The 21,809-nt window shown below is 34.9% G+C and overlaps 2 protein-coding genes and 1 long non-coding RNA gene across 11 annotated transcripts; all 3 read left to right on the top strand.

Annotated features, from left to right (window-relative positions):
• The first annotated feature begins 10,566 nt into the window (after positions 1–10,566).
• Positions 10,567–15,402, top strand: LOC145627151 (uncharacterized). Of its 8 annotated transcripts, XM_081679542.1 has the most exons (9): positions 10,567–10,808; positions 12,613–12,695; positions 12,785–13,014; positions 13,119–13,361; positions 13,454–13,666; positions 13,745–13,840; positions 13,923–14,024; positions 14,115–14,481; positions 15,119–15,402. In XM_081679542.1, the coding sequence occupies exons 3-8, from the start codon at positions 12,979–12,981 to the stop codon at positions 14,472–14,474; spliced, it is 1,050 nt and encodes a 349-aa protein (XP_081535668.1). In that variant the 5' UTR covers positions 10,567–10,808; positions 12,613–12,695; positions 12,785–12,978; the 3' UTR covers positions 14,475–14,481; positions 15,119–15,402. The 8 variants fall into 8 exon arrangements, with proteins under 8 accessions (XP_081535668.1, XP_081535670.1, XP_081535672.1 ...); XM_081679544.1 differs by lacking the exon at positions 12,613–12,695 and having other exon boundaries at positions 12,940–13,014; XM_081679546.1 differs by lacking the exon at positions 12,613–12,695 and having other exon boundaries at positions 12,940–13,014; positions 13,108–13,361.
• Positions 11,880–12,977, top strand: LOC145628071 (uncharacterized). The gene has a single exon (XM_081680396.1). It carries the CDS (start codon positions 11,880–11,882, stop codon positions 12,975–12,977), a length of 1,098 nt encoding a protein of 365 aa, XP_081536522.1.
• Positions 15,403–17,848: 2,446 nt separating the features above from the next.
• On the top strand, positions 17,849–20,282 carry LOC145627150 (uncharacterized). 2 transcript variants are annotated; one of them, XR_014111334.1, is made up of 6 exons: positions 17,849–18,075; positions 18,506–18,626; positions 19,086–19,267; positions 19,353–19,447; positions 19,531–19,585; positions 19,802–20,282. It is a non-coding gene; the product is annotated as an uncharacterized LOC145627150 (long non-coding RNA). The 2 variants fall into 2 exon arrangements; XR_014111335.1 differs by having other exon boundaries at positions 19,531–19,661.
• The last annotated feature ends 1,527 nt before the right edge of the window (positions 20,283–21,809 follow it).

Raw genomic sequence — 21,809 nt, 5'->3', positions numbered from 1 at the left:
GCTGTGTTAAAAAATCGAGTGTTTCCGCCCGACCGGGCGCGAAAATTGACGTTTACGGACATCTTCGATCGCCCAATCGGGCGAATCTCGCCCGACCGGGCGCGAGAAGAGACGAAAATTTCAGCATCAGATCGCCCGATAGGGCGAAGGGCGCCCAACCGGGCGCGAGGGTTAAAGAAAATCGGGCATTTCGATCGCCCGACCGGGCGAGTTCCGCCCGACCAGGCGCGAGAGCATAGCAGATATTAAAAATCTAATCGCCCGATCGGGCGAACACCCGCCCGACCGGGCGCGACACATACGACCCTCTTCTTCTTCTTCTTCTTCTTTCTTCGTTCTTTTCTCATTTCTACCTCTTTCCTCCATAACTTTCTCTCTCTAAAACCTTAAATCCTCTACCTTCTCTCTAAGTTTTCTTCTCCATTTCTCACCCAAATCCAAAACTTCTTGCATATTATTAATCCTCTCTTCATCCTCTACATTTCTATATCAAAATTTTCGAATTCCATTCAAATTAATTTACATACCCATTTTTACCATGGCTTCAAAAAGGGCTCGATCTATTTTCGGTAGGAGTTCTAGCTCGAGGGAGGAGTATGACCTGGATTTACAACTCCCGTACTGGCCAACGATCCGTATTGCTAGCCAGGAGCAAAAGGAGCGGCTAGAACACCTAGCCGGGCGCGAGGTAATTCCTTCACGGTGGTTACACCGCCCTACTTTAGAATTATATGGTTTGTTTGATTTTGTTAAACGATTTTTAAATGACATAGGCATGAGAAAATTCGTTGATATGCATTATCCTACATACCGTGAATTAACTTGTGAATTCTTGTCTTCTTTAAAAGTTGTAAATAGTAGAAATGGACCGAATTTAATTTTTAGGTTGAACAATAGGAATATTAGTTTAACTTATGTGGAATTTTGTAAATTGTTTGAATTAAATTCTGAATTACCACACCAATGGCATGCTGAATATAAAATGGGTGACATTTATTATGCTATGACTGGTTTGCCTACTCCCGACCCCCAACATGCTAGTACCAAACTTATTCATCACCCTATTCCAAAAATCTGGCAAAGATTTGCGGGTTTGTGTTTTTTGGGCAGGAACGAGCCCCATAACGCCCAAACCAATGAACTAGCTGTTATAGGACACTGTGTGTATGGGTTTGGGAAACTGAAAATAGGTAGGTACATCATTCACCATCTGAGCAGACATGCCACAGCCAGTACCTAATCTCGCACCCCCATTCGTGTAGGAGGCCTTATCACTAGAATAGCAGTGAAAAAGGCCGATTTTGTTGAGGGTGGACCCCACCAACTGACCAATTGTGGACCAGATACCTATATGACTGCTAGGTATTTTGAGGAGTTAGGGTGGGTATGACCGGACAGTGAGCAGACACTCCACTGGTGTATTAGGACTGGGACCGAGCAACCTTTGCCCATCTTTTCCCTACCTAGTCCTGACTTGACCGCCTTTCCCCCCAGGCAAGCATCTTACACATATGACCTTTTAGTTGCCAATGCTAGGGGGAAATCACCACCAGTACCACCACCAGTTCCACCACCCCAGCCTCAGCCTCAGCCCGAGGTAGCATTTTCTCCACCTCGCATGTCTCACTCTGTCCCCCATGTTGACTCTGACCCAATTTGGGACCTTCAGAGTGTAGGTCAGGCTTTAGGCCGTATCGAGCATTCCCACACTGACCTTAGGAGGATGGTAGTCTCTATAGACCAGAGGTTAGGGTACTTGGAGAGGAACCAGGGTAAAGCTCTCTACCCTATGTACGATGATTATGCTCGTCGGGGCGAAATTCCCGATGATGCTATTTACCCTTACTGGTTTCAGCCTCCACCCTAGGGATACGATAGGGGTCCCACTGCCCATGGTATTTACACTGATTATTCTGCCTTCCATGCCGGCAGGACATTCCTTTCAGGGGACCGACGGGGGGGAGAGGGAGTTTTCATGCTGATTATTTTGGTGGTAGCTCTTCTGGTGCAGGTGGTGCAGGTGGTAGTGGAGGTGCAGGGTTCGGCTCCATTGATGAGGATGATCAGGACTAGCTATGCTGGGCTAGTTCCCGAGCCAATGAGGACATTGTCTGATTCTGGCTTGGGGGAGATTTTGAATTTGGTATCTTTCTTTTTCTCTTTTCTTTTATTTTTGGTGTGTTTTCTTAGTTTAGATTTATTGCTTTCTAGGTTAGTTTTATTGCTTTCTTATATATGAAAAATATAAAAAAATTGAAAAATAAAAAAATCCAAAAATACGTTTCAATGAATTATGAATCATGCTTCCCTTTGCCCCTTACTTGAGAAAATTTGTTTTGATTCTTGGTTATTGATGATAAGCATTGTGGATTAGTTGATCATGATTTGATGTTTGATAGCCTTGAAACCTTAACATGCTTCAATTTTGCCCAACTACTTGTGAATATAGTGCTTGACTAGTTAATTTGGTTATGAATGTGTGTTAGTTCCTGGTATGTCAATGAATTTGAGTATTGGTTTGCAACTATAAGTAATGTTTATATGATTCATTATTATGCACATTGAGGAGGACGAAGGCATTTGTTCTTTTAGGTAGCCTTCAGATGGCTGTAGATACATTTGTTCCCTTCTTGCTACCCATGTTGTTGCCTTGACCTTTTGTTGTTTATTAGCCACATTACAAGCCTATTTTCCCCCATTGGTTACTAGTTCCAAGCTTGGCTTGGGGGAGCTATTAGTGAGTGAGGTGAAGGAGTTTATAGTGTGCTTATTATTTGCACAATTTGGGTGGGATTTGAGAAGTTATTTTGTTTTTGATCATATTTATTTTTTAATGAGTTTGAAAGTTATATTTTCTTGAAAAAAATAAAGTATGATGTTATGAAAAAAAAGGGAGAAGTTCAAGTGGAAAAAATAAGTGATCTTCAATAAAAAAAAAAAAAAGAAAAAAAATAGAAAAAAAGTGTTCAATGTTCAAATGTTCTAGTTGGAGGTTGATCAAAAGGAAAAAAATTGAGCTTCAATGATAAATTCAAGTTTGGAAATAAAGTTTGTTTATTCACTCCAGTTCTTTTTATTATATCTTATGAGTGAAATTGTAAGAGTTGGGATTGTTTATTATGATTGGAGTATATTTGGTGGATTTTTGTTAGAGTTGGTTATGTAGGTTATATGAATTTTGATGGATATAACCTTCAATCGCAGTTGAAAGGTTTGGAATCTTGAGTCTCGGTCAAGAAACGCTAAGCAACACGAGCTTAAAACCTAAACTAGGCCAAGAATACACAAGCACAAGCTTACGTAAAACTTTATAAATTTCAAATCAATCAATCATACTTTTCGTTAAACACCATCACGTATTTATAAGCTAAATAATTAGCCTAAAAATCGGTAAAACAAATTCTAATCTAACTAGGAAACTAACTCTAACTTGTAAAGATAATATTTTGCAAATATGATCTTTAAAGTTAAGCTTATCTTATACTAACCGAATTAAACTAACAAAAATATCCTAATAAATTCGTTCATCTAATAATAAACTAAAAATAACAATAAAAATAATTATAATAACAATATTGATGCCTTGGAACCGCATCAGTAGGAGATGCTGATCATTATTTATTTTGATCATGGGTTTTATTAGGATTTGCTCCCTTTAAGCATAGCTTTTCTCTCACTTATTCCCAAATGATTCCTACCCTTTACCCTAGCCTACATTACAAGCTTTAAAGACCTTCCGACCTTTGTGCATAGAGTTGTATGAATGTGAAAGTATTTTTTATCAATGCAAATTATGATTTGACATATTTCGAGTCGACTAGTAGGTTGAGCGTACATTTTTTTATACACAAAAGAGTGTGAGTTGGGAGGGCATTGTTCACATTAAAGGGGTAATTGGAGAGCGATCGAGTACATCTTTTACTCGCCACATAAATGAGAGTTGAGTGTGCGAGCACTAGTCTTGAATTCTATATGCTCTTGTGGTTTGCTCTATTTGACAATTGTTAGGAAGAAAGGGTAATTAGATGGATTTGATTGGTTGATTTTGAAGCATGTTTATTTGATTTACTCTGAATTGTTTGTGCTTGATTTTTACTATTTGGGGTGAAGCATATTTATTTATTCATTGGTGAGATCTTTGCTTAGGGACAAGCAAAGGTTTGGCTTGGGGGAGTTTGATGTGTCTATTTTATATAGTATTTTACCTCCGTCCCTTGGTCGTAATTAGTAGTATTTTAGGCTCTTTAGAGCCACTTTTATTACTAATTGGTGTTTTCTAGTGTTTTCGTAGATTTGGTTGACTTTTGCAGGGATTTGCACTTTTGGAGCATTTTCCCAAGATAAAATGGAGCAATTACGAGCACTGGAGAAACACGACCAGTTTTTATAGCCCAGGGCCGGTTAGAGCCATCGAACCGGTGATTAAGGGCTCGGTATATCTGATGCCGGGGCATTTGCACCGAGTATTCAAGACCCGAAGAGGAAACCCAGATTGGCCCGAAGAATTGGGCCCAATCGTAGTCCAGATAGTGGCCCAAGAGAGCCGCTCGGCCAAAGAGGCTGGCGCCGGGAGGCGCGCCCGGCCGGGCGAGGGAAGCAAAGGTCGGCGCCCGAAGGCTCGCCCGATCGGGCGCGTATTATTATTAGGAGTTAATTTTGATGTTTAAGTTTGTTTTAGTTTAGGATTCTTACGGAGTATAAATACTTCTCTATAAAACGAGTTTAGTACCTTTCTTTACCTTCTTTTACTCTCTCTTAATTATTTCTTAGATTTTCTCTCTCTACTTAGCTTTTAGATTAGTTTCTCTCTCTTATACTTTGTTCTTAATTTGATTCTTAATTCCAGATTTATTTTGGTAACAATTTCTCTTCTCTTAATCTTAGTTGTTTATTTTATTCCTTTGATCATGTCTTGTGTTTATTGCTTTGATTAGTTTAGTTTCTATTATGCGTGAGTAGTTTTATTTCTAGGGTTTGTGGGGATCCATAAATAATATGAAGGGGTAATTTATTGTTGTTGATTGTCAATGCTAGATTAATTTCCTATTGATTGATTTAATGCTCTGTGACTAGATTTGCGCAGATCTTTTATGCATGAGTTTAACAATATTGATTCGAGATTCGATAGATGAGAATTGATGTTTAGGTCTAGTTTCAATAGGCAGGTTAATTTATAAATGGTTAAGTCGAGATTCGAAAGATGAGATTTAATACCGGTAAATTAATTGTGTTATTGTAATACGTAGCGAAAGCCCTTTATGATCTGATTAATGTAGGCATTGATGATTGATTATTATGTTTTACCCTGGAATATTATTTATTGGTGAACCTATGCCCTAGATCCTTTTATTCATTGTTTTCTCCTTATTCTTAATCTTCGTAGTTTAGTTCCTTTTGATTATAATATATTAGTTACTTCATTTAATGGAGATTATTGAGCCACTACGAAGACATTGGAGTCGGAGCGTATTTTATGACCAAATATTTTAAGCCGAATACCGAGTTAGAGGAATTTATTTCGGTGATTAAGGGCTCAATTAAGTGCGTAGGCTACGAAGGTCCAAGTTACTAGCATGAGTTCAAACAAGTATGACGGACTACATTTATTATAATTGACGAATTAGTGAATAAAAGAGAGAATTAAAGGCCTGCATTTAATGGCCCAAGATTACAAATCAATGGACCAAGAAGAGCCAGCTGCTGGGCGTTATTTTAGTGGTCTTGATCTATCGGACCAAAGCAAAGTGGGCTGCTGATCTTGTGATTTGAGTTTTTGTATTGGGGTAGGAAAGCAAAGTCGGTGGACTATTTTAACTGGGGATTTGTTTATGGTGGAGTTTGAGGAGGATTAGAATTTAGAAGTTGATTTAGTTTTAAACTACTTTTTCCTATCCTATTTAAGGAGGTAGTACATAGGTAGTTAGGCAAGTTTTTCTTACTTTAGTTTTTAGACTTCTTTTAGTTTTCTTTTAGCTTTGTTTCTGTTTCTACTCTTCGTATAAATTTTATTATTTTGTTTTCTTATTACTTTAATACTATTATTCTCTTCTCTTAATTCTTGCTTTTTTATCATGCTTTCTTTAACTGCTTTGTTTAGTTTAGTTTTTATTATGTGTGAATAGTTTTCTTTCCAGGGTTTATGGGGATCCATAAATAATATGAAGGGGTAATTTATTGTTGTAGATGGTCAATTCTAGATTAATTTCGTATTGATTGGTGCTCTGTGACTAGATTAGGCCTGATCTTTTATGCATGAGTTTGACAATATTGATTCGAGATTCGAGAGATGAGAATTGATGTTTAGGTTTAGTTTCAATAGGCAGGTTAATTTATAAATGGTTAAGTCGAGATTCAAGAGATGAGATTTAATACCGGTAGATTAATTCTGTGATTGTAATACGTAGCGAAAGCCCTTTATGATCTGGTTAATTATGCATTGATGATTGATTATTATGTTTTACCCTGGAATGTTATTTATTGGTGAACCTATGCCCTAGGCCTTTTATTCATTGTTATCTCTTTACTCTTAATCTCCGTAGTTTAGTTTCCTTTGATTATAATATATTGGTTACCTTATAATTTAGATTGCTTGAATTAATTAGGAATAGAAAGACTCGTTTCCCTGTGGATTCGACCCTACTTCCCTATCTATTTTAGTTAGTGGTTTTAGGAATTACTTTTGATTAGGTGATACGACTTTAGCCTGTCAAAATTTGGCGTCGTTGCCGGGGAAACGATTTTATTTTTATTTCTAATTATTATTAAAGTCTAGATTATTTTTTTTATTTTTTATTTTTTTTATGAGTTGAAAATCTCCATGCTTACGCCACTACAAGAGTTATATGATTTTTATGCAGCACCTGAATACTATCTTTGTCAATATCGTCTTTGTCATGAAAATCCTGAATGCCCTTACAGTGAGTTTTTCGTGCGGGCTCTTGATGATTTTAGAGTCTTTCCATATACATATGATCATATTCGAAAACGATTAGTTGCTAATGAAAGTTATTGGAAGGCTCTTGATGAAAAAGTCTATGGACACTATAATAATATGAACATTATTGAGGATGAAGAACCATCGGTTATAGAATTTGTTGTTAAAAAATCATTGGTTGACGAATCGGTGATTGAAAAATCATTAGTTGTAGAAACGGTGGTTATTTGTGAGGGTAAAATTTTCAGGTCATTATTGGATGATAAAGACAATGACTACCTCCATGTTCGTTCTATTAATTCTAAATTTTTAGCGGAGGAAGTAGAAGGTTGTGGTGTATTTTCATCTCCCTCTTTTGATTTTTCCTTCTACCTTGAGTTATCTTAATGTGCTCCTAACCTTTTCTTTGTAGGGATTAATGTGCTTGCAATTAAGCCCTATATAGTGCTTAATGAAATGTTTGCAGGAGCATTTGATAAGTTACTCAAGGCGTTGAATTCCTCCGATTGAGAGGAGGAGTATGGTCGAGCGGGACCCTAATAAACTAGCGCTTTGCGGGAGGCAACCCGTATTTTGTTGCTTTTTATTTAGTTTTTTTTTATTCATTTATTTTTGTGTGTTTTCTTTTAGTTTTGTTTTAGAGAGGTAAGGAGAGTGTATCTTATGCTTGTGGGAGTACCTTTTTGTGCAGGTTTTGATCAAGAGAGCGAAAAAGAAGAAGACGAACTAGTACAAAAGATATTTGGGCAGAGAGTAACAGCAATCAGCGTGGTCGAATTAGGAGCACGGGCTTGATCGGGCTGAGCTCGCCCGATCGGGCGCGCGTATGCGTCAGCAAACTTTGTCAACTTTGACAGGCCATAACTTTTGCGTTTCTCATCCTATTTAGGTGTGTGACCTATCGTTGGAAATCTATTCAAGTCTACTTTCCAATGCAATTAGAATCACTGCATTATCACTTATATATCAAAAGTTATGATCAAAAGAGTACACCTGACTCAAATTTTGGACCTTTTCCCACTAACACTTTGTTTCATTTTTGCCCAAATTTGTTCCAAAGAGATGCATTGCAATCCTTGAGGCTTTGGTGAAATTGATGTGGTGATGATGAGGAGTAGTTACCTTGACTACTAGCTTCCCTTTAAGACAATGAGGACATTGTCTAATTTAGCTTGGGGGGAGGTTCTCGTGTGCGCTTGGTATATGTTTCACCCTCTCTCTTTTTATTTTATTTTATTTATTTATTTATTTCCTTTTGGTGTGCTTAGTATAGTTTTTATTGTTCCCTTAGTTTAGATTTTTATTGCTTAAAAAATAAAAAATCCAAAAATACGTTCTTATGAATTATAAATCATGCTTCCCTGTGCCCCTTGATAAAAAAATTTCGAAATTATTTTGATTCTTGGTTATTGATGATAAATATTATGGATTAGTTGATCATGATTTGATATTTGATTGCCTTGAAACCTTAATATGCGTCAATTTTGCCCAACTACTTGTGAATATGGTGCTCGACTAGTTGATTTGGTGAGGAATGTGTGTTAGTTCCTGGTATGTCAATGAATTTTAGTATTGATTTTTAACTTTGAGTAGTGTTTGTATGACTCATTATTATGCACATTGAGGAGGACGAAGGCATTTGTTCTTTTAGGTAGCCTTCAGATGATTTTAGATACATTTGTTCCCTTCTTGCTACCCATGTTGTTGCCTTGACTTTTTGTTGTTTATAAACCACATTACAAGCCTATTTTGCCCCATTGGTTACTAGTCCCAAGATTGGCTTGGGGGAGCTATTAGTGAGTGAGGCGAGGGAGTTTGTAGTGTGCTTATTATTTGCACAATTTGGGTGGGTTTTGAGAAGTTATTTTGTTCTTAATTGTAGTTTATTTTTGATGAGCTTGAATGTTTAATCTTCTTGAGAAAAATAAAGTATGATGTTATGGAAAAAAAAGGAGAAGTTCAAGAAAAAAAAAAGTAAAAAAAAAAATGAGTGAACTTCAATAGAAAAAAAAGAGCAAAAAGGAAAAGATTGTTCAATGTTCAAGTGTCCTAATTGAAGGTTGCTCAAGAGAAAGAAGAAAAAAATAAGTTTAAAAAAAAAAAGAGTTCAAGGTTTGTTAGTTCATTCAAGTTCTATATTATTATATTTTTATGAGTGATTTATTGTAAGAGTTGAAAAATATTATTGTTATTATTGGTTGGTTTGTTTGGTGAATTTTTGTAGGGTTGAGTTGGAGATGTTGATCATTATTTATTTTAATTGATCAAGGGTTTTATTAGGATTTGCTCCCATTAAGCATAGCTTTTCTCTCACTTTTTCCCAAATTTATCCTATCCTTTACCCTAGCCTTACATTACAAGCTTTGAAGACCTTCCGACCTTTGTGCATAGAGTTGTGTTAATATGAAAATAGTTGTTTATCAATGCAAAGAATGATTTGACATATTTCGAGTCGACTATATAAGTTGAGTGCTTATCTCTTTAAACACACGAGTGTTGCGAGTTTGGGAGGACATTGTTCACATTAAAGGGGTTGGATGGAGAGCGATCGAGTACATCTTTTACTTGCCACATAAATGAGAGTTGAGTGTGTGAGCACTAGTCTTGAATTCTTTATGCTCTTGTGGTTTGCTCTATTTGACAATTGTTAGGGAAGATTGGTAGGTAGATGGATTTGATTGGTTGACTTTGATACATATTTGTCGGATTTGCCTTGAATTATATTTATTTGATTTTAATTGTATTTGGGGTGAAGTGTTGATTTAATTATTCATTGCCTTGCTTAGGGACAAGCAAAGGTTTTCTAGTGTTTTTGTAGAGTTGGTATTATTTTGTAGAAATTTGCAGATTTATGACAATTTCCGAGCTTATTGAGCCACTACGAAGACATTGGAGTCGGACCGTATTTTATGACCAAATATTTTAAGCCCAATACCGAGTTAGAGGAATTTAGTTCGGTGATTAAGGGCTCAATTAATTGCGTAGGCTACGAAGGTCCAAGTTACTAGCATGAGTTCAAACAAGTATCACGGACTACATTTATTATAATAGACAAATTAGTGAAAAAAAGAGAGAATTAAAGGCCTGCATTTAATGGCCCAAGATTACAAATCAATGGACCAAGAAGAGCCAGCTGCTGAGCGTTATTTTAGCGGTCTCGATCTATCGGACCAAAGCAAAGTGGGCTGCTGATCTTGTGATTTGAGATTTTCTATTAGGGTAGGAAAGCAAAGTCGGTGGACTATTTTACACTACTAGAAAAAGGTCTATTTACGACCAAAATTCACGACCATACGCATTTTTTGTCGCAATAAATCAGTATCAACGTCGAGTTTATTAAGTGGTCGCGAATAGTATAGTTATTTACAACCAGTTACGAATCTCGTTGTACTTTGTCAATATTCTTGTCGTCAAAAATACCAAAATTTCGCCAAAAGTAAGGCGGGATTCTTCCCGGGTTTGCAATAACAATTACGACCATATGAAATTTATTTACGACTAGTTAGTAGTTGTGTTTGTCAAATAAACTTTATTTTTTTAAAAAATGCTTGAAATGACAATACAACTTCAATTAAAAATAAAAATAAAAGTTGAAAATGAAAAAGAAAAGTTAGGAAATAAACCCTTTGTTTCCTTTGTCATTTCATTACCGATTCACCGTCACTTTTTCATTCTCTCTCTTCCAAGTTTGATAATTGTCAAAAGTGATTCTACTTGTTCAGCTTGGATTTTCCTCACTAATCTTAAATTTGGTTAGTATTTTAGTAGATTCATACTCTAAAGGCCCAAAATTTGGATATAATTCGCTCAATTGTTCGATTTGTTCCAAGTTGCTAAGTGTTGAACTGTGATTGTGGGGGAAAAACCTGTTGAGGTAAGCCTAATCTTTTCAATTTTATTTTCGTTTAATCATCTTTATATGGGTTTAATTTTCTATTCATTTTTCTGTTTTCATTTCTAAGGTATAATTTTTTCTATGGGTTTAACTGCTTTTTTAGGTGGTATAGGGTTAGCAAATTTGTCGTTGTTTTGGGTTTTGTTCTAGAAATTATCAGTAGAGATGGAAGAATGGGGTTTTTATAGTGGGAATTTTAGAAAAGAAAGTGAAAGTTAATAAAATAATAGTTTGAGGAATCCAAAAGATTACTTCATTTGTTAAATAGTTTGGCCTTGATTTAACCAATTATGTTTTGTAGTGGGAAGAACAAAGAGTAAAATATTAGTAGGAGCAGAGTATATGTGATATGAAGTCTTTAAGAAAAATTGAGTTTTTTTTAACAAGAATATGCATCGACATATCTTCAGAATAGGAAAAATTGGATGAATGTCTTTAGAGCTTAACTTTTTCTTGTCTTCTTTGTAAATGATTATGTAGTAAAGTAAGATAGTTGTTCTGCTTCTTTATTTTTATGTAATTTATATGTAGGCCACATACTTTTATACGAAGTATGAGTGATCCCATATAGTGGGTCTTACGATTTAATCATAAAGAATAGATTGAAAGTAAAGTGATTAACTTATAGTAATTCTTATTGTTTATTATTGAATATATGTTGTTAATGTTTCATATGTTTGCCCCACATTATTCGTATGACACTAAACTTTTTGCTCTTGGTTCTTATGATTGGTATTTTTGTCTTATATGCTAATTAATTGGTGAAAAATTTATAGTAATTCTCAATTTGTTGGTTTATTTAACTATATTGTTTATAAGGTGCACATAGTATAGCTATGGATGATATTGGATCTTTCTTGTTTGTCCATTTTCCTTTTAAGTCCATTCCTTTGATTTTTACATATTAAAATTATAATTAAATTGCTAAGTTAAATAGTTATTGGTACCTAGGATTAACTATACTTTATTGTACTATATGTTTATATGTTGTCTTCAACAAATCATGGTAAAAAAATCTTTAAGGGTGATGTAAATTTGTAATTTCATATTATGGCACCTTGTAAACTATGGATGAAACTAGCAGGAGATGATCGTTTGAATAATGAATATGAAACTGGAGTTGAAAATTTTATTAAATATGCATTTGAGAGGACAGGTGAAAAAGAGAAGATTAAATGTCCTTGTGTAAAATGCAAAAATTCATCATTTGCTTCTCAAAATATGGTTAGAGATCATTTGCTGACCTTTGGCATCATCCAAAATTATACATTTTGGTATCATCACGGGGAGAGGGTGGGTGAGAATTTCTTTGAATCACCAACAAGAAATCATGGTGATGAGTTATTAGAAAGTGATAACGAAGCAGAGATACAAACAATGCTTAGGGATATATTTCCTAATTGTGATATTCCTGAAAATGATATGTATATGGATTCACCTACTCGTATACCTAAAAATCCAAATAATGATGCAATGAGATTCTATAGATTGTTTGATGATTTTCAAAAACCATTGTATGAAGGCTCAAACTCATCCAGATTGTCTGCAATTGTTAATCTGCTTCACATTAAAACTCTTGGTAGATGGAGTAATGAGTCATTTACTATGTTGCTGCAATTTTTGAAAACTCAGCTACTACCAAAAGAGTCATCCCTTCCTGATTGTTTTTATGATGCTAAAAAGACTGTTAAAGATTTAGGTCTCTCTTATCAAAAGATAGATGCATGTGTTAATGACTGTATGCTCTTTTGGAAAGATGATGAACAATTAGAATGTTGTAAAGTATGTAAGGCTGCTAGGTGGAAGCAAGGTAAGCATAGTGGAGAAACTAGAACAAACAAAAAAGGTAAGAGAATACCCCAGAAGGTACTTCGTTATTTCCCACTGAAGCCTATACTTCAACGTTTGTTCATGTGTTCTAAGACAGCCTCTGATATGAGATGGCATAATGACAGACATATTGAAATTGGTGTGATTAATCACCCTGCTGATGGTAAAGCATGGCAACATTTTAATGAACAACATGCAACCTTTTCTTCAGAACCTCGTAATGTCAGGTTAGGGTTAATTAGTGATGGATTCAACCCATTTTCTAATATTGCAAATTCAGAACCTCGTAATGCTGCCCTTAGTGACTTAATCGATTAGAATGCTTTGCAAGAGTCTTCACCAAACCAAGAGGAAGGTATTTTTATTAACTTTTATCCTACAATTTGTATAATGTTATTGCATTATAATTGTTTGATTAAAAAAATTTAATGATAAGTATGTAACTCAGCAACAAGGAAGAGAAATCGAAGACCTGATTCAAAGCCAAGGGGTGTAAACAAGTGCAAGAAAGTAGCAAATTTAAAAGAAGGTGAAAAGTTGGAGGTTGACTTTTATATGAGTGGTCCAGTTGGTGAAAACCATAAAGATTTGTCACGACACATGGGAAAACTTGTTCGAGATCGCAGAATATGTCCTGTTAGAGTGCATTCATGGGATGAGATAGATAATGCTACGAAGGAGCATTTGTGGCTGTCAGTTCTGGTAAAGTACTAGTTTATGATTTATATGTAGTATATTTGTTCCATTAATACTTTTTTTTAACTATGATTGAATTAGTTCATATAATTGTGTAGAACAAATTTGCTGGTAAAGGATTTGAATTAGATCGTAGATCAACTATTGATCATATGAAAAGATTGTGGCAAAATTGGAGAGGCATATTGATGCAAGAGTCAATAATTAAGAAAGGTGGTCTTGAACATGCTTTGAAGCAAACACCTAATGATTTAACTCCAGAAGACTGGGAGTGGCTTGTGAAAGAGCATTTTTCAAGTCCTTCTTTTATAGTAAGTTTGATAATATTTAGCCAACCTTTATAAAAGTGACAATGCTATTTAATTTTAATTTTCTGTTATGTATTACAGAAAGCTAGCTCAAGAAATTCCAGCAACCGAGAAAAACTTACCATGCCTCATCACACTGGTAGTACACCTTTCAGACAAATTATTTGGGAAGAAATGGTAAGATTAACTTCTACTTATAGCCTTAAATTTTGTAATACTGGATAATAATAATATTGTGACGATCTGGTTAACTTTGAAGGGTGGAAAAGAAGGAAAGGATCCACCTCCTATTTCTGCTATTTTCAAGAAGACTAGATCAGGGAAGTCTAGGAACTTAAAAGAGCCTGAAATTGCAAAATATGTATGTCATCTTTGTAGTTTTAAAAGAAACTAACATCATTATATATGTGTGGAACTAGTATAATGATTTTTTTTCTAAAAATTTCTGTAGGATGAGATAGTAAGTGTGGAAACAGAAAATCCATCACTCTCACACTTTGACATTGTTGAAAAATGCTTTAAGCCACAAGATCGTGGTAGTGTAGTTTGTTTTGGCTTTGGTGTAAGACCTAAGGATGTACGAGGCCCTTTACCTACTAGAGCAGATCTCACAGCAAGTCTCCACGAGAAACAGAAAGAGAATAATGATCTTCAAAAGAGAATGGATGAAATGGAAAAAACTCATCAAGAGGAGCGTGAGGCCAACAACAAAAAGATGGACGATTTAGCAAAGAAACTCAATATGTTCATGTCAATGTATATGCAACAAGCTAGTAGTGGTGGTGATCAAGCTAATCCTAATGCTAATTGAAGCTAAGGTAAGATGACTTTTATACATATATATATATATATATATATATATATATATATATATATATATATATATATATATATATATATATATATATATATATATATATATATATATATATATATATATATATATATATATATATATATTTTCTTCTTATCTTCTAAATTTTATTGGCATGTTTGGTGAAGTTTTCTGCCTTTTTATCTGCCTTTTTTTTTTATCCTTTTTCTCTATACTTATCTATTGATGATTTCCTTTTTGAACTTGAAACCTCAAGTGATAAATGGTACTAATATAAAAAATTGCATCAGCTTTGTTTATGTTGTGCGCACTTTGAGTATAAAGTTTAATATATGATATGCTAATATATAATATGCTGATTAAGTCAGGGGCTTTTTAGGATAGCTCATTTGTTGTTTGTCTATGATACTCTTGTTCTAGCATGAGGTGGTTTATTACTTTTATGTAGTTCGATCTGTATTGCTTGCTTCCTAATTTTGCTGTCATTGGGCGAGCTTTGTAGTTTTCTTTTAGCTGCTGCTATTTTATGTTGGTTGTTATTTTATGTTGGTTGCTTGGAGGTGGTTCTAATATGTTTGATTGTCTATCCTAAATATTACCTATGTTTCAATGGATTGCAGGGATATATAGTAGATATTATTGGAACAACTTTTGAAGACTCGACAAAGCTCAACATGCTCATGGAAGCTTCTATTTTGGTGATTGATCGAATCCACTAATTTTAGTTAGATCAATACTTTTGATATATTCTAACTTTAGTTTATTGGAAATATTCTAAGCACATCGTATATATGATGATTTTTGTTATTTTGGACGATTAAAGAATGTGTATCCTTACTTTTGAATATTTGTAATTGACATTGTGTTAAACTATATATGATATCAATGAGCAAGTTTGGAGTTATTATAAGGGTGTGCTAAATTGCAACTTTATAACTATTTTGATGAGTATATTATTTGTGTAGAAATTATATTTAAAATTTATATATAAAAAAATGATGATAAGAAATCTGGTCGTAATTATAAAATTATTCGTCGTAAGTAATTAGCATTAAATTTTCAGAAAAAATAATCGCGACAAGTAATCTGGTCGTGAATGTGTACAATTGTTGTCTATGAGGAAAATGACGACAAGAAATCTGGTCATAATTATAATATTTATTTGTCGTACGTAATTAACATTACATTATCATAAACATTAATTACGACAAGTAATTTGGTCGTGAATGTGTACAATAACGACAAGAAATCTGGTCGTAATTATAAAATTTAGTTGTCGTAAGTAATTAACATAACATTATCGGAAACAATAATTACGACAAGTAATCTGGTCGTGAATGTGTACAATAACGACAAGTTTTGTACCTCGTCGCAACAAACTTAATTACGACGAGTCTTCAAAACCAGTCGTCAACTTTTCGCGACCAAGCCTATAGCGACGACTGACGACCATACGCGTTTCTCATCGTAAAAGCCCTTTTACGACCAGATTAAGCTCATTTGCAACTGGAAAACTCGTTTTAGATGAACTATTTTCTAGTAGTGTTAACTGGGGATTTGTTTATGGTGGAGTTTGAGGAGGATTAGAATTTAGAAGTTGATTTAGTTTTAAACTCCTTTTTCCTATCCTATTTAAGGAGGTAGTACGTAGGTAGTTAGACAAGTTTTTCTTGCTTTAGTTTTTAGACTTCTTTTAGTTTTCTTTTAGCTTTGTTTCTGTTTCTACTCTTCGTATCAATTTTATTATTTTGTTTTCTTATTACTTTAATACTATTATTCTCTTCTCTTAATTCTTGCTTTTTTTTTTATCATGCTTTCTTTAATTGCTTTGTTTAGTTTAGTTTTTAATTATGTGTGAGTACTTTTCTTTCTAGGGTTTATGGGGATCCATAAATAATACGAAGGGGTAATTTATTGTTGTAGATTGTCAATTATAGATTAATTTCCTATTGATTGGTTTAATGCTCTGTGACTAGATTAGGCCTGATCTCTTACGCATGAGTTTGACAATATTGATTCGAGATTCGAGAGATGAGAATTGATGTTTAGGTCTAGTTTCAATAGGCAGGTTAATTTATAAATGGTTAAGTTGAGATGCATGAGATTTAATACCGGTAGATTAATTCTGTGATTGTAATACGTAGCGAAAGCCCTTTATGATATGGTTAATTATGCATTGATGATTGATTATTATGTTTTACCCTGGAATGTTATTTATTGGTGAACCTATTCCCTAGGCCTTTTATTCATTGTTTTCTCTTTACTCTTAATCTCCGTAGTTTAGTTTCCTATGATTATAATATATTAGTTACCTTATAATTTAGACTGCTTGAATTAATTAGTAATAGAAAGACTCTTTTCCCTGTGGATTCGACCCTACTTCCCTATCTATTTTAGTTAGTGGTTTTAGGAATTACTTTTGATTAGGTGATACGACTTTAGCCTGTCAAGGGTTTTAGGGCGGGAGGAAGGTGGTTCAGTGGAAGGAGCTGGTGGTCGGGGTTTGGGTTAGGAGGGGTGCCGCCGACGCCGGGGTAGGGTGCTGGGGCTCTGGCCGCCGGCGGTTATTAGGAGGCCCAACAGAGGGGTGGTTGCCAAGGAGGGAGGTTTTTTTTTTTTTTTTTTTTTTTTAAGTATCAGTTCTTTTATTATTATTATTATTAATTTTTATAATTTTAAGTATTGTTTTTTTATTTTAAGGTTTTTTTTTTTAAAAAAAAACTTTTAAAAATTGACTAATGCTTTGTGACACGTGTCACTAGTAACCTTTTTAACAGGTTACCAACAAGTTACGTTTCATTTTTGGCAGATGTGTGTCAAAGGTCGTTTTATTTTGGAATAATCTAAAGGTCGTTCTATTCTTAGAAGACCGGTGAAAGGTGGTGTTATTTTTAGCAAATTTTCCAAAGATAAAATACAATGACTTAGCAAGCAAGCTTGGAGTGGTACACTGGTGTCCAAGGTCGAGATATCAGCTATGCATGTAGCATGCCTAAATTTCTAAATGGGTTGCTTAAGTATAATCCAAGTTAACATGCCACTGTATCATGTTGTATAGTACTTGTTTGCGGTAAGTTTTAATTTGTTTATTGATTATTATGTCGTGTTGGGTCATGTCTTGTTATTATGCTTAGACTCACAATTTAAGTGTTGCATTTTGTTTGCTTCATTTTCATGTTGTATTTTTTTTACGTTAGGTCATGTCATGTCACGTGTCAGCTTAACCTAATGTCATCTAGCTTATGAATAGTAACTTCTGGTGCTATTACATAGATGCCCTTACATTTAATGAATTGCCCAAATTGCATGCCCTTGCTTAATCAATTGCATTCTGTGTGATAACTGTAATTGAGAGTGGGCCCCCTTCTTCTCCTCGACTTCCGTCTTTCTGTTTTCATCTCAGAAGGAAAGGGTTAGAGACCTCAGAGTATTTATTTAGGGGAAACAAGGAGAGAGAAACCTAGAGAGAGAAAACTTCAGCAACTCAAGACCGATCATCTCTTTCGACGATGGGGCTTCGATTCTTCTCAGCGTCTTAGGTTGTGGAAGATGACTTTCCGATCGTCACATTCATCGGGTTCAATCTTGTTTCTCTCTCTTGATTTAGTTTCAAAATTTTGGGTTTGATTGTTTGATTGTCGTGGATTTTTGCATATATGTTCTTGTTGTTTTCGATATGTTCAATGTGTATTCGAATTTTTTGGGTTGAATCTTTATGGGTGTATTTGTGCGAAATCGTTTCCTTTTTAATTGGGTTTATTTGATCGATTTATTTTCGGCTTTTTGGCTTTATTTGTTCGATTGGTTTTCGATTATTTTGGGGTTTATTTGATCGATTTGTTTTCGATTTTTTATCTTTATTTGATCGATTGGTTTTCGATTATTTTGGGGTTTATTTGATCGATTTGTTTCCGATTTTTGGTTTTCATTTTTTGGGTTGAATTTGAGTGATTTATCGTTCTTTTGGGTTGAATTGTCTGATTTGTAGTTGAATTGTTGATCTCTAGGTACAATTATCTTTCCTCTTTCTCTTCCGAGCTTTCTCCAACCCTCCACTGAAGCAAATCTTGGAATTTCCTCTCTATTGAAGAAGCTTGTGAGGTTATTTGATGATTCTCTGATCTCCAGGTTTGATTCTCTCTTCTTCCACTCTCGTGTTCTAATTGTTTGAATGTTCAGCTCTTTGATTAAATTTTTCCTTTTCTTTGAATTTTGACTAATTTAGCTTCCTTTCCTACGAAAAATTTGGAGTAGGTTGTGTGTTTTTCTAATAAAATGTGGGAAAGTTTTGAATTTTATTTGTTTCTAGTATAAATATGTGAAGTAATCGCAGAAATTTAATAGATTTTTGTGGTTAATATTCAAATTGTGGTGATAAATGTGTGTTCTGTGTAACAAATTGTTTGGATTATGGCTTACACATGTAATTTTAATGATGCATTGGTTTGGGATGTGTAATATGTAATTGATATGAAATGGAGGAGCTGATTTGGTTTTAGTATTTTCAGATGCTTAATTATAGGCTATATGATCTGAGTAATTGGTTTTGGTTTTAATGGGTGATTGATTGGTACTTTTGTTAAGCAGAAATGGGTGAGGAGGCTACTATAGTTGTTTTACCGTAGTCTCTTTTGAAAAAGCAGAAGAGGGAGGAAGAATGAGTTTTGGCCAAGAAGGAGGATCAGGATGTTCAGAAGAAGAAGAGAGTTGAAAACAGGAAGCTGATCTTTAAGAGGGCTGAGCAGTACGCCAAGGAATACGCAAACCAGGTCTTAGTTTGTTATTTGTGGCGTTTGTTATTGGTGTATGGTTATTTAATTAAGTTTATGATTAGAACTGTTTATTGTTAATCAGGAGAGGGAATTAATCTGTCTTAGAAGGGAGACTAAATTGAAGGGTGGATTCTACGTCGAGCTAGAGGCTAAGCTCCTATTTATCATCCTTAGAGGGTGGGTGATAAATTATTTTTCAATTAGTTAAATATGTTAGTTGATTTTTTGTGGTATTAATGTAAGTTGTCATGTTTATACAGGATCAATGCAAACCCAAATGCCGCAGGAATGGTTAAGCAAAGTAACTATGAAGTGGTGAGTTCTGCTGTCCTTGGCTGATTTGAAATAAGGGCTCTGGAATAAACCTCACTGTTTTGGGGAGGGGGTGGAGGTAATAAGATCAGAAGCTCTCATGAATAGTCCTTCCAGTTTTGATGGAAAAGTTGGATTTATGTCTTGTGTTATTCTTTGAGCAGATTCCCTTGCCAATTGTTATATACTACTTATTATAGTAATATTTTTTTTGTGCAGGTTTGTTGCTCTGGATATGGAAAGAATGGTGCACTTTGCGTTATTCAGCGCTTAATTCGGCCAGCAACGATGAATGAGGTGTGTTCTGGTAGATTTTATGGTATTTACTATTTGTGCTTTCCTGGCACTTTTTTTCAGGGTGGGATGGGATGTTTCTGGATTTTTGTGCTTGATTTATGAAACTTTGTATTGCAATATTACTTAATATGGTGATTTCTTGTAGGAAAAATTAGAAATAATAATCCCAACTTACATCGATTTTGGTAGAATAATCCCAACTTTGGATTATTCTGAAATAATCTGAACTTTGGGGGTAGTTCTTTTTCTTCAATCCCATAAATCGGTGACCGGTTGAATGGGTTAATTTTTATTTATGTGACACGTGTCACACGTGAATTGGCTAAAACAATTAATAACAAAAAAACAAAATAAAAAAACTCAAACTCCTAATAATTCTGACCACCGCCACCGCCTAAACCCCTTAATCCCCACCACAAGCCAAACCGCGAATACCACCAGCCGACCCCAAAAACCGCCTTACAACCTAATTCCGACCACCGCCTAACCCCCTTCCCATTGCGTCGGTTTCCTCCTCCCCACGTCGGTGCTGCGAACCCCCACCGCCCCTCTTTATTTCCGGCAACAATTCTCAATCAAAATCCACCATCCTCCCTTGAAACCTCTCCCTCCTCTCAAAAATCCCTCAAAACTACCTCCCTCACCATCGAAAACCGCCGAAAACCCCTCCCTGACCATTGAAAACCCTAGCCTCTAGGGTTTCGGGGTGGTGGGAGGAAAGATTTGGGATTTTTGGCAGTGGGGAGGGGTTTCATTGGTGGTTTCGTGGTGGAATTGGAGCGTGTTTCGGGGAGAGAGGAAAACGGCGACGCCAGGGAGTGGGGGAAGCGTGACGGGCCGACGAGGGAGGGGCGAAAGGTTGGCTGAGCGGTGGAGGTTAGGGTCGGTCAGTTGGTGAAGCGGAGGTTGAGTGGTAGTTTAGTGATTTTTGGGTTTTTTTTCTTCCTTTTTTTTTAAAAAAAAAATCTTTTTTTTTGGACCAATCAGGACTTTGACACGTGTCAAATGACCTGATATAATAGGTCATTGACTTTTGTTGACCGGTTAGGGATTGAAGAAAACGGTTAGGGATTAAAGAAAAAAAAAGACCTCCCAAAGTTCGGATTATTCCAGTATAATCCAAAGTTGGGATTATTCTACCAAAATCAATCAAAGTTGGGATTATTATTTCTAATTTTTCCTTTCTTGTATTGATTGTATGTTTTGTCTACGCTTCTTTTCTTATAGAAGCAGGAAACTGATAATTTATTAATCATGTCATCATGATTACTAAATTATAGGGATATTAGATGGTCATGCAATTAAATAAGTTGGGTTAATATAGTAATATCTTGAGGGAGGAGTAGTTTCTAGAAATGGCAATGGTGAAGAGGGGAGAGAGAGAGAGAGAGAGAGAGAGAGAGAGAGAGAGAGAGATATTGTGTATAGCTTTTCTAGGAATACTGCCTTAGTATCCCAAATTGATATTATTAGACTTTAGTTGTTTGTACAACAACATAATCGCATAGCTGAGGTGTGAGGAAAGTATTAATTGAAATTTTAAATAAAAAGCATTTGATTTAAAATTCTTTGCTAGTATCGTGTTTCTATTCTAATTTCTTCATATCATGTGCAATTTTTATTTATTTGCGTTTATTGGCATTTGTTGGGAGCCATTAGGCAAAGAAGAGTGCAAGAGGCAATGGCACAGCGCGGCGGAGATTCTTCGACATAAATACTTGATTGTGTCATTTTTTTTATGAGATCTTCCAAACCTTAAATGTAATATTGGTTTTATTAATGTATTATATATAGTCTTATGTTAAAGAAATGAATCATTGTTTTAAAACTTTGTTCGTTCGCTTAGATTTTTCATATTTTGGCTTAATGTTAGAGATAGTAACGTTCATTTATTCCAAGTTGTTTAAGCTCTTTTTGCTTATATAAACAT

Source organism: Chenopodium album, chromosome 4 (assembly GCF_948465745.1).
Source record: "Chenopodium album chromosome 4, dcCheAlbu1.1, whole genome shotgun sequence".
NCBI classification, from domain to species: domain Eukaryota; kingdom Viridiplantae; phylum Streptophyta; class Magnoliopsida; order Caryophyllales; family Amaranthaceae; genus Chenopodium; species Chenopodium album.
Note: the sequence above shows the minus strand (reverse complement) of the source record. Positions and strands in the feature narration are given on the sequence as shown.